Genomic DNA, 13882 nt, shown 5'->3' on the forward strand with positions numbered 1-13882 from the left:
GAAAACACCATACCTACGAATCCTGGACCATTACTTGTTGTACTTAATGTCGAGAAGAGAATAAAAAGGCAAAGAGCTCCGAAATATATGGGAAAATATAAAGCCCGATAACAACACATAAATTACAAACCGTATATATCAATGTTTATCGCAACATAAAGGCACGGGAGAATTAAAAACACTATAACCCCAAGGGCGAAATAGAAGTAAACATATTCCTCTGATTGAAGTTGGAAAAGGAGAATGATTGTTGCGATAGTAAGGATAAGGACAAGGATCAGAACTAGATTAAGCATTTTCACAATATTTTGAATTCAGGAATTGAGTATAGGAGTGGTAAAAATTAATGGGACGGAAGAAATCCATTTATAGTGAAATATCCGGCAGGGAAATCAAAACAGATTATTGCATATAATCAAAGAAGATCCTAATTTCCTTAATTACCGAAGAATCAAATCTAATTACGAATATTTTCTCTAAATTTCCTTGAATTCCGGAATTCAACCATGACTAGTCAAAAGTTATGATGAAACTTGTCTTTCTCATTTCACTATTTAGTGATAGCTTCATTCGTACTCTTCGAGTAATCAAATTGTCCTATTCATATTACTCAATGATGATAAAACTCTATTCATAAACTCGTATGCGTCATGAAAACATACTTATTGTCAGCCATGACCATCCAAATCAAATTTCGGGACGAAATTTCTTTAACGGGTAGGTACTGTGACGACCCAGAAATTTCCGACCAAATTTAAACTTAATCTTTATATGATTTCGACATGATAAGCAAAGTCTGTTAGGTTGAGTCTCAAAAATTTTGAACTCTTTTCATATATGCAATTACCCTTCGACTGTTTTCCCGACGATTCACGGACAATTATCTGTATATATATATATATATATATATATATATATATATATATATATATATATATATATATATATATATATATATATATATATATATATATATATATATATGTATTAATTTGAAATAGAAACCTATATGATTTAATTCATTTGTGTAAATAAAATAATATATGATATTATTATTATATATATATATATATATATAATATTTTTTTGAATTTGTGTAAATAAAATAATATATGATATTATTATTATATATATATATATATATATATATATATATATATATATATATATATATATATATATATATATATATATAGGGGCACGATTCATGGATAAACTTAAAAGGAGTACAAACCGGATAAGCAAAATAAAATTTTTTTTTTTGAATTTTTTTTTTACATTCATAAATCTGCATTAAAATGCACCTCTAATCAATTTTTTTCATAAAAAAAAAAGTTCAAAATCTTTCAAAAATTGATGATGAATGGTAAAATTAACCATTCATTGGGTTAATTTATCATTCATCTTGTTTACGATTAATGATAAAATTAATCAATGCTAAAAAAAACCAGATGAATGGTTAAATTAACCATTCATCTGTTTTTTATCATTCATCATAAACAGATGAATGGTTAAATTAACCATTCATCTGCTTTTTTAGCATTGATTAATTTTATCATTCATCGCGAACAAAAATGAATGATAAATTAACCAGATGAATGGTTAATTTTACCATTCATCATCAATTTTTACCATTCATCATCGATTTTCGAACGATTTTGTTCAAAAACTTTTTAAAATTTTTTCGTTTTCTTCTATTTGCATATTAAAGGATCGTTTCTTTTTTAAAAAAAAAAAATTTGAAATTTTACTTATCCAGTTTGTGCCCCATTTAGTGCTTATCCATGGATTGGTCCACTATATATATATATATATATATATATATATATATATATATATATATATATATATATATATATATATATATATATATATATATATATATATATATATATATATATATATATATATATATATTTATATATATATGATTTAGAATTTATTTAATAAACGCTCGTAGTACTCGTTTGTCATCTTGATAGTTGTTAATCAGGTTAAAAATGAACTTACGTGATGTTAAAATAAACGGTGATACGAAAATGAGTTCTATAAATTTTAGGCTTATTAAAAATGTATTTAAGAACTATTTGTTAAGTTTCAACACTTTTTATATTTTACCCAGAATTGAGAGGGACAATTGATGTAATTTTTATTTAACAAATTAAGGATCGAATTTTATACCATAATGACCAAAATAAATAAATATAGTTAATTTAAAAATATGGGATTTTCTCTGAACACTTTTATCCGCCACTGATTTCGCCCGATACACAGTCCGTAAAAACTGTCGGTAGGATGAAGCCAATTGCTTAAATGTTTCCCTGCTTCCTTTCACATGCGAATTTGATTATTATTATTTTAATTATTATTATATTATATATTATATACTCCCGTGAATGAATTGTAACTCACTGTTTTTTTTTTTTTTTTGGTTCAATTATAATCGGAGTCTTATATCATATATTTACATATACTTACATATGCATATTATACATTCATTATCCACTCCTTCAACCTAACACCCACCTACACTCCCTACCTTTATTTCTATCCAGATAAATCAAGGACACCAATCATATATCCAATCCAATCAGTTTTCTGTCTCTATCTCCATCGAACACCAAGCACACCATCACGACCGACCACCGGAACAAGCACAATCAATTCCCTTTTGTTGTGCTCCTGCTGTTGTAAGATCGATGTCAATCACACATCACTCCTGTCTACGGTAACAACCATCACCTATTTTCTCTCGCTATATTTTCTGTTTATGCTTCATCGAATCAAGCTGTTTCTACTTTCGTTGAGCAACAACAAAAAATCATCACAATCGCCACTCATCAATTACCATTAAGCCACCTTTGAGATTATTTTCTTTACAATCATAAACCACCACTTCAGCCACTCTCTCTCTCTCTCTCTCTCTCTCTCTCTCTCTCTCTCTCTCTCTCTCTCTCTTCTTATTCAAGAATCACCTGAATTGTTACTGCAGCCTTTATTCGTGCTTCTCCTGTTCGAATACCATAACCAAACCGTCACCATTTTATTTCTGTTTTTCAGCATAACCGGACCATCACCTCTAGTTTTTCTTTTGGGCTGCCACACTGTTAAACATCACATAAATTCCTATTCTGGTTCTGTATAATAATGAAGAGGAAAGAAGTGGTACATATAATTATTTGAGACTTTATCAACTTGATAATAAAGCATAATATATTATTTCAAATATGCATGTGGGACTAATGAGACACATATTGGCCGACAATTCCCATTTGATTTAATAAAGAAGTTTCATGTTGATAAAGAAGATAATTATGTTAAAGAATGATTGAATCACTATGGATTCTATAACGACAGGAAGATAAAGGCAATGGAATATCTTGATATATATATATATATATATATATATATATATATATATATATATATATATATATATTTTCTTTTTCTTTCTTTCTCTCCTACTTTATTCTGGCTGCTCGACATACTATGTGACCAGGCCAAAACCGTGGAGAAGCTTATGGCTAGACTAGATCTATTGGGTTGTATTAATTTATATTGGACTGCCATTTGAGCAGTAAACTTGTTTGAATATTGGGCCATAAAGAAGTAGCCATTTTATCTTGGACCAAATAATAAAGTGGGCCGTAAAACATTGGATAAAATGGACTACGTACTTCTGCTGTTTTCTTGTACTGGACGGGTGAGATGATAATAGGATCTTGGAAATGATGAGAGTAATGATTTATGAATGATGGCAATCATAAGTTTAAAACATTTAGGATTACATGACGTACGGTACAAAGTGGTGGGGGTGAAATCATTTAGAAAGAAGAAAATAAAATGGGAGTATAAGAAAGTTTAGATGTTGATGGTGGATGCTAATGATGATAGATGAACAATAACGATATAATAGTAGGTGATGGAATGAAATGATCATACCTTAAGAAAAAGAAAAATATATCGGAGATTATGATAAAGATGATCGAGAAGATGATTTTTAGTTTAAAAACAATGGTGATAATGATGTCGATCAAGATAATAGTATTAAGATGAGGTTGTATGAAGATATGATGGTTTGGGAGTATGATAGGGGAACGAGAAGTCGCGGGTTTGAACTCGAGCAGGGGCGTTATTTTTTTTTAGACCTATTTCTTTGAGGTAGTTATTATTATTATTATTATTATTATTATTATTATTATTATTATTATTATTATTATTATTATTATTATTATTAATAAAAGTATTTTTATTAAAATTATCATTTTCATTATCATTATAAGTATTATTATTTTTATTATCATTACTAACATTATTATTATTATTACTATTATTTTTATCCTTTTATTATTAGTATTATCATTATTATTAAAAGTATTATCATTATTATTATTATCATTAATATTATTATTTTTAGTATTATTATAATTATTATTTTTAACAAACAAATGTTATCTATATAAAAATATATTACAAGACAACTAATATTACATACGAATATGTTTTTAACTAATATATCTTCATTTATATTGATAAAACTTTAATTAAATTATATATCATATATTTATTATAAGTATAATTATATTTAAAGATACTAATTTTAATAAATTATAAAATATAAGTAAACTTAGTTGATTAAATGGGATATGTGTTAATATATATACAAATGATATAGGTTCGTGAATCCGAGGCCAACCTTACACTTATTCAATGACCTTATATGTATTTTTACTACAAAATACAGTATTGTGAGTTTTCATTTGCTCCTTTTTTAAATGCTTTTGCAACATATATTTTTGGGACTGAGAATACATGCACTGTTTTTATAAATGCTTTACGAAATAGACACAAGTAATCGAAACTACATTCTATGGTTGGATTATCGAACCGAATATGCCCCTTTTTAGCTTGGTAGCCTAAGAATTGGTGTTTATGATAATTTCCACCAATTGACGCGAATCCTAAAGATAGATCTATGGGCACTAACAAGCCCCAGTCAGAGAATTTGAACTGCTTTAGTACTTCGATTTATCATGTCCGATGTGAGTTCCGGAATGATAGGGATATTCTATATGCATCCTGTTAAGGTCGGTTATCAGGTGTTCACCATACGAATGAATTTTAATTCGCGAGTTACGCGTGTCAATATATGAAATCTTGTGGTCTATTAAAATGATGAAAATGAATTATTATGATAAACTAATGAACTCACCAACCTTTTGGTTGACACTTGAAAACATGTTTATTCTCAGGTATTAAAGAAATCTTCCGCTGTGCATTTGCTCATTTTAAAGATATTACTTGAAGTCATTCATGGCACATTTCAAAAGACGTTGCATTCGAGTCGTTGAGTTCATCAAGATTGATAATAAGTCATTCATAGTTTGGATATATTATGAGATAGCATGCATGCCTGTCAACTTTCGTTGTAATGAAAGTTTGTCTTTTAAAAACGAATGCAATGTTTGTAAAATGTATCATATAGAGGTCAAATACCTCGCAATGTTACCAAATGTAATGTATTCGTCCTTATAGATTAGGACGGGTCGTTTCAATTAGGGCATGAATTAAAAAAATGCTTATGATTGTGGAGTGATGGCGGCAACGTGGATGTAGATGATTGTTGATGACCTGTGATTTATTCATTGTTGTTAATGAGGATTAAGTAACAATTAGGGTTAGTTTTTGATTCAAATCAATTAAGGTTTAAATGCTTGTTGAAGGGGGGAAATGGGACACTTGATAAAGGAATAGTGACACGGACGAAAATACTCTCATGTGTCACATACATGTGTGATTTAAGGGATCAATTTTAATATATGTTTGCATGAGGGACCAAACGGTTTAAATTTGATACAACAAAGTCGAAAAAAGTTTAGGCCCAATTTTGAGCAAAGCACGGGGACTAACAGCGCAATTTTATCTTAGATTAATATAGATCGTTTTCTCTTATGATCTACTAAAGTTCAATTGATACAAATTCAACAATCTACTTGATTGGATCTTACAATGTACTTAATCAACTATTTTACTTACAGAACCAACTACGCGAACGTTGATCATATACATAGACATGTATATGTATATTTTAAGTGTAAAAGGCAACTCAAATGCAAGTGCAAAACAGAACCGCAGAAATAAACAAGCGACTGCGTATTGCGCTATATCATTGCGGATGCTCGCATAAATGAAGATTGCGAAGATGTCCCGCATAAACATTGCGGATCTGTTAAGTATGCACGAACATTGATTCCGAAAATGTCCTAAACCTATAAAAAAGGAGTTTGGCCTCTCATTTTAGGTTGTTGATTCTGTGCAATTGCTCTGGTCTTTGTGATTCACTTGTGACTACGCCCAAGTATCAATCATAATCGAGTTAAGGTAATGCAATCAAGACCGGGACATTGTGATTGATCACTTGAATCTAAGTGAAAGACGATCATGGTCCCAAAAACATTATCAACATCAACATCCACCCCTCATTGCACTCAATTCCTAAATTAGATCTTAACATCTGATTTAGGATTGATCAAACATGAGCAGAACAAATAGGTAGTTGTCATCTACCTTTTATCTTCTTAAATATCTATAATCCACACATCCAATGTTATGTTATAACCTTTTGTTTCTTTTAGTATGATATAACATAGAAAAACACACCTCCGACATATCATATACTCCGTATAAAGTAATTAATGTACATATTCAGAAAATAAAAAAGCTACTCAAAGAAAATAAAAAAAATATTAACTTGTAGATTGTAAATTATGTTTAATTAATGAATTACCAGTTTGTTGTCTTGTTTGCGTTAAACATTATGTGGGCAAGGCTATAAGAGTTTTACCACTGTTGTGCACGAAAATGATATTAGACCAAACGTATATTCGATATAGAGACGGAATTCACTCGAAGAAACTTTAATCTAATAAACTTAACTATTTCGGATCGAAGAATCAAACATATGATAGATTAGATCGACACCTAAAGTTTTATTCGTATTGAGACTTAATGAGATCGAATGACTCAGAGAAAGAAAACACAGCCATGGTTTGTGTAAAGTGTGTCACCTTTGAATGAAACTTGTGACCCTTATTTATATACAACCAGCTCATTGTCGTGCCACAGACTTCGTATGTCCTGCAAATGATAAATACTCAAATATATAGGTGGAGGTGATATTTTCAAGTCTATAATTGATAGATCCAGTTAAATTTGATTTAATCTTCCCAAAATACCCTCAAATAACTTCCAGCATAAAATTTGTGTAACGTCAGCGTGACGTTAGCAATTTTGTCCTCTTTTTTTATTAATTTTTTTTTCAGCCCACGTATTTGACCTAACGGAGTGGGTCACCGGACCTCCACCTACTTTGTAATGTGGCGTGGTAGTGGATATTTTTGCCTTTATCAAAAAACATGCTTCCATATGATAAAGCAGCACCAAAAACTAAATGGACTTAACAAGTTGTGATGGGCTGAACCTGAACGACCTGTGACTAATGTGAGCCCATGGCAACGTTGTTGGGCTGCTGATTGGTACCTAAATTAGTCAGTAGTGTTCTAGGCTACTTATATTAAACATACAATTGAACTTTAACCATATGGTAATAACAACAAAAACTCAACAAGTACTGAATTATGGGGCGGGTGAAGTCTACACTTATAACACAACTCTTAATTAAATTCTTAACTTGACATACAAGCATGCTTCACTTTGAACTTGTACATGTCGTGGCGTCGCCTGAGGGTAGAATAACAACTCTTTATCAGAAAATGAAAGAAACCTGAGCCTGTTCGTATTTTTAAGCACCGGAAACAAAGAAAAAATGATCCCCATCTTCCAACGCGTATCCTTTTTTTTTTTTATCTCCTACTGTCTGTTTTTCTTATTGCGACAATAGCCATGAACAATACAACTAACGCCTAGCTAGCTAACCAACAAAATCGTGAATCAACTGACCTCCAAAATGTTGTCGTAGTTGTTGAACATGTTCAGCATTCTGTCTGAGACCCAAAGTAAGTGAAACAGGTCCCAATCCACTTGCATCAAATGTGCTTGCAGGGTAGGGCACGATGCTCATTAACCGGTCCATGTTGGATAAAGGAATCTGGTACTCGGGCCTACCTAGTTGCTCATAGTCCCCTACATGGTCACTTGGTTGATTTACGGTTAACCTTACACCAGTGTTTCTTGAACATTGTGGTGGTTGTGTGTTTGACAACGAACATGCTGTGTCCATACGAGTGGGCCCTTGATCACCTTCTAGTTGAGGGTTATTAGGGTTTGGTTCGGCCATGCCTTTGGTTTCAAGGGTGTGGATTTCTTCAACCATTGGTTTCCAGATACGAACTCTAGCATTTATGAACCAGTTTGAGACCTGATGATTCAAAAAGCATATATACATTGTTAGTCCAAATTCTATAACATCTTAGGTAGGATCAAATCACGAGAAAAATAGATCATGACTGACATGTTTTTGGTAAGGTTGGAGAAATCGGAACTCAAGGAGAATTCGGTCGGAAATTTTTTGGGAGTTCTCGGCAACTCGGTGAGAACTCAAATGTATGTTGATTTACGTTGACTATTTAGTTTTATTAATATAAATATACATGTTCTAGTACAAATTCTAATAGACTTTGACCAATTTGCCGAACTTTGACCAAATTACCGAGTTTTTGACCGAGAACTCCCTGAGTTGGACGAGAAACTCGATCGTTGACCGAGTAATTAAATGAGTTGGGCACTGAGAAATCGGCTGGTGATCTAAACCGAGAACTCGACCAAGTTGGCCGAGTTTTACAACAGTTTTCTAAAATTTCCCTTTAAATATTTTAGGAGTTGGATATCCCTTAAATATTTTAAAATTTCCCTTTCAAGAAATTAATGTTGATACAACTTATTTATTTACTCAATATCATCGGTACATTAATTAATTAAAACTGGTTTTAGCCTTTTAGTGAACAGTTAATGCTATGCTAAGACAATATATATACCAGAGAAAGTAGTGTCTATGTTTGACCATCATAAGTCAAAGATTGCTAACCTGATTTCTAGTTAAGCCAGTTTGAGTAGACAACATATGTTTGTCTGCATCCGAAGGGTACCTACACATAATGCAATTAAATAACAACAACAACAACAACAAAACCCAATACCACATAATGTAATTAAACATTACGTAAATTATTACGACCGTACGTAGTAATTATATTGGTTTTCATAACTGTTTGATTACAGGATATTGTAGAACCAACACTGAAGTTTCAAATGCAAAAGAACAACTACCAAACGAAAGCACTTATTGTTATCGAGACATAAAATAGATATAGAGCACTTTTCTAAAAAAACTAAAAAAATAAAAAATAGAATTAGAGTAATTACGGGTGAAGGAAATGATCGAAAAGCCATGTTTTAAGAACCGAAATAGCTCGTTCTGGGAGTCCTCTTTGCGGCCTCCAGACTGACTGTTGTGGTGCAAACAAACCGGCAGTACCACCACTTGATTTTCCAAATATGTGATCAGTAGATTTAAGCCGAGAAGGACTTGTGTTAGCATCAATAAGTTTATTACTATTGGTAGCTGCATAACACAACCCTTCTCCCATCGCTTTCTTCATTTGCGAAAGCTGATCAGAAATAACATTTTTTACATAGTGAAAATGACGTGAAACCACCTTGAGAGCCAAACAAACGTAAGGAGTGGCTGCACTAAGTCCAGCTACCGTCTCAAATGATGAAATCACCATCTGCATTTGCTGCAAGTATTGCTTGTACTTTCTGCATATCTTGTGATAACAAAAATAAAATAAAACCACAACTCAGATCCTTAAACACTATTTGCAACAAAAAATACGTACTATTCAATTCCCATTAACTACACTTTGAGACATTTTCTTAGAAAAGAAATAAGTACGTGCAGTTCAGGTCTCTTTAATACGACCACTATTTGCAATAACTTCTTAGTGATTGTATTTACAAACTATATAAGGGACATTGTAGTTACAATTATGGAATGCTTGTATCAACGTATTATCTTCGATCCTATGGAATTCACAATCGAGACTAACCGCTAAAAAATTACAAAAGGTACGAAATTAAATAAACCATACATCTGGATAAACTGAATGAGGTTTTTTCAGTTCAGGTTACCGAAAGGGTGAGTTGATGTACGCAACTTAACTAGTTATTCCGTGATCGTTTCTACCCTTTCCCCGACCACCCCAAATATACTTCTAGTGACTTAGTTTTAAACATCAGTACTAGGCTATATATTATTCTATGGTTAGATCATACCATCATATTATTATCTACTCTCTTTTTTTTTCAATTACTCCGCATGTGTTAATTATCACTAACAAATTATAATGTACTTCCATATTAGTTGATAGCTACCACTTAATATAACGGAATATAACATATAACACATAACATATAGTAACATATAAGTAGATAACTATACGAGAATGTAATCTACCTCCTCTTGCAGATACAACAAGCTGGCCTTCTTTCGATTAAAATCGGGCCCATGTTCACCGTATGAATTAGCAACTGAAGAATCAGAAGCCCAACTAATTTCATCCTCAAGAATTTTATGTGAGTAAACATCATGACATGATTGAACCGACTCTTGAAACCCTACATCACAACTCTCATTTAACAATTCTTGTGCGGACTTCATATACTTTGAATTCTTCAAAATAGTTGCATAACCAGTAAACGGACCAAGTGGGCCCGTATTCCGATGAGCAAAAGCTGAAACACCCATCATACATTTTAAATCCAAATCATGTAAATGATCCGACTTTATGGTTTTTTGACCCGATTCTAACATGGGTTGAGCATCTTTAAGCTGAGGAACTGATGAAAGTGATAAAGATAAGCCTTGAGTAGTGTTAAAATTACCCTCATGATTATCATTCATCCAACATGGAATTGATTGATTCATCCCTGAATCATTTTTACTTTGTGGGTGTTGTGCAAGAGTGGCTTGATGATCTTGTTGAAGGGTATTTTGGTAATATTGTGAAGAATTAAAAGCTGGAACATTGTGCATATCTTGATGGTACCCATAACTAACAACATTATTATTATTATTATTCCAATGATCACTTGCAATTTTTTCTTGTTGTGAAGTAACAACAGTTTTCCAATTGTTACAATCTTGTTGGTATGACAAATTAGTTGTATAACTGCCACCACTATTGGAACTAATCAACATCCTCTCGGGTTGCGAATAACCCAAATTACCAGAACCCGAACCCGAACTTTGACAAGAATCTTGATCAAGGGATACAAGACCATGAGTAGAAGGTAATAAAAGTTGTGGATTTCTGCTAGCAACAGAATTAAGCATTTCAGAAGGGAAGATATTAGGGTTGTATTGAAAGGATCTGTGGATATCTGTAGGTTCAAAGTGATGGTGGTCCGGTTGTGGATGATGGTGGTTCGGGTCACCGGAGTTTTGCTGAAATCTTAACTTATGTCTCCGGCTACTTTGTGCTACATGAGATTCCACTCTCAAGTTGTTCATCTCCATAAAAAAAGACTAATATTTTTCCAAAATATATGATTGAAACTACTTCAATTATCCCTGCATGGATTTTAAGTGAAAATTTAAAATGAAAAAATTAGTTATATATGCTACAAGAAGAAGTTAAACTAGCTCATCACATCATTAAGTAGAGACACATTGGCTAAAACAGTATATTAAATTGAAAAATTCATGAACATTAAAGAATGACAGAAGGAATTAAAACACAAAAAGACACACGTGTACACACAAAATCAAACACGCCCCGAAAAATAAGGAAACCCACAAGAGGAATTAAGTGAGTGGGTTAAAAGATCTGGTTGGCTGATCATTAAATTATGTGCAAGAAACATCTTATATACTCACATGAGTAGTATAGTATGTTTCATGTTTGTGTGTGATTGTTGTTGATAAATTTTTGTGTAAATTAATTACCTAAGAGATGACGTCATGTTTAAGACGAAGAGAGATACAGATGGAGGTCGGAGAGAGTGGATAATGGATTGTCACCGTGTGCGGCGGAGAAGTGGTGGTAAAGATGGTGGCGTAAGAGACAGGCGATAGATAGTCTGTAAGGAAAGAAAGGGAGATTTGTGGATGAGAGGAGGTACTATAAAAAATGTAGAGTAAATACAGGAGAACAATGATTGCGAATGTGATATATATATATGTAGGTTAAACAACACGTACTCGGTTTTCTATACTATCATATTGTTGTTGAACGATTTTTAGAGCCTGTTTACCCTTTTTTTTTTTCTTTTTTTTTTTCACTATTTTCATTTTTGTATATTTAGAAATGACTGTTTGAATTTATGACAAGTAATAAAGAAATAATAATTTTATTTGATGAATTAAGAGTTGTATAGAAACGGATTATTATATGAAAAATGAAAAAGTTCTTAGTTTAATCTATAGATATTACTCCGTATGCGTATATTATTGTGGACTTGATTTGGATACCAGCACATACATATTTTATGATGAAATATATATCAAGGTTAGTTGGTCCTCAAACTTTGTACCAGAAATCGGGATAGGAACTAAAGTTAAAACGATTACGTTTGTTCTCAACTTTTAAACATAATACACGAATAGTCCTAGCTTTTAACGATCATTAGTATCTCCCAGTTAACTTAAACACATGATTGTCACATGATGGCCAGTTTAGTCTTTTTCGCCTGTTGCAGATAAAAACCTTAATTAATTACGTTATTATCTACGGGATATATACATCTATTCATTTTATATTTTAAAAACTAGAATAAATCAATGATAATCTGTACTTACAAGTTGAATAGACTACTAACGCATCTCCTAATCCTATGATCGCATAAGTATCAAGCTGTGCTTACATGTACATAGAGTCCCAATTATCTCCTAATCCTATGCTAATCGCAAGTCTTAATATCTATCAATTTTATACACATAATATATGTGATCAGCTATGCTTACAAGTAAAATATAATCCAACGATTGTGACGATTGACGAGCTTATTGCTTCAATACAGTTAGAATTGGAGAGTGAAATCAGCTCCGATTCAAGCGAATTAATAACTGCAACAATGACAGCATATTGTTGTCTAGTTGACTAGCCGGTATAAACACCACTTTTGAAAATTATGTCGAGTAAACCTCCTAACGACACTGTCGGAGCCGCCACTATCATTTTTCGGTCTCGTTAAGCATAATTACTATGATAGTGCATGTGTTGCTACTGCTATTACTATTTTTGCACTCTCGAAATAGTATGAGTTTTCAAGTGACATTCATGTTAGGGTTTAGAAGAAGGCGGAAATTACGAAATTTGGAAGTGTGAATGGAATACGATGATGATGATGATATAAAGCTGTTGTTGTGTGATATTGATGTTCGTGTCATTGAATTGAAGGAAAATAACGATCATGTGTCAATCACATGTTTCAGTTAACTGGGTGATACGAATGATCGTTAAAAGCTTTGAGCATACGTGTATTATGTTTAAAAGTTGAGAATAAACATGACCGTTTTAAACTTTAGTCTTTATTCTTATTTATGGTACAAAGTTTGGGGATCAATCCTGATTTTTTTTTTCTTAACATTATTTTCCTTTTCCTTTTTTACTATAGATAGATATTTTTGATTTGATTTTAAGTTCAACGTCATTCCTACTCGACATGTTACGATATACAATAAATTTTAAGAGCTTAACATTTTAGTGTAGCTTTGAGCTTTACTTCAAGTAATGTACGTATATAAACTAGGTTTTGAGCCCGTGCGTTGCACGTCAACTCAAAAACCGTTCCAAAATCCTATATATAGACATGCATAGATATATATGACAGCCAAGTTATCGATACGGGATGGATAGATATA

At 32.0% G+C, this 13882-nt stretch overlaps 1 protein-coding gene across 1 annotated transcript; it reads right to left on the reverse strand.

Annotated features, from left to right (window-relative positions):
* Positions 1 to 7494: 7494 nt before the first annotated feature.
* LOC139896187 (uncharacterized) lies at positions 7495 to 12144 on the reverse strand. Its single transcript, XM_071878782.1, has 5 exons — positions 11966 to 12144; positions 10475 to 11590; positions 9382 to 9785; positions 9044 to 9104; positions 7495 to 8377 (listed from the first exon to the last, which is right to left on the reverse strand). Exons 2-5 carry the CDS (start codon positions 11534 to 11536, stop codon positions 7931 to 7933), a joined length of 1974 nt encoding a protein of 657 aa, XP_071734883.1. The 5' UTR covers positions 11537 to 11590; positions 11966 to 12144; the 3' UTR covers positions 7495 to 7930.
* Positions 12145 to 13882: the final 1738 nt, after the last annotated feature.

Source organism: Rutidosis leptorrhynchoides, chromosome 3 (genome assembly GCF_046630445.1).
Source record: "Rutidosis leptorrhynchoides isolate AG116_Rl617_1_P2 chromosome 3, CSIRO_AGI_Rlap_v1, whole genome shotgun sequence".
Lineage (NCBI taxonomy): Eukaryota > Viridiplantae > Streptophyta > Magnoliopsida > Asterales > Asteraceae > Rutidosis > Rutidosis leptorrhynchoides.

What these genes read in the sequence shown, in the direction of transcription:
- LOC139896187 (XM_071878782.1), bottom strand. Translation starts at nt 11,536, where the DNA reads ATGGAGATGAACAACTTGAGAGTGGAATCTCATGTAGCACAAAGTAGC. An exon ending in TTCGATCATTTCCTTCACCC is followed by an intron (nt 9,105 to 9,381) that starts GTAATTACTCTA and finishes CATTATGTGTAG; the next exon opens with GTACCCTTCGGATGCAGACA. An exon ending in CTGGCTTAACTAGAAATCAG is followed by an intron (nt 8,378 to 9,043) that starts GTTAGCAATCTT and finishes TTGAATCATCAG; the next exon opens with GTCTCAAACTGGTTCATAAA.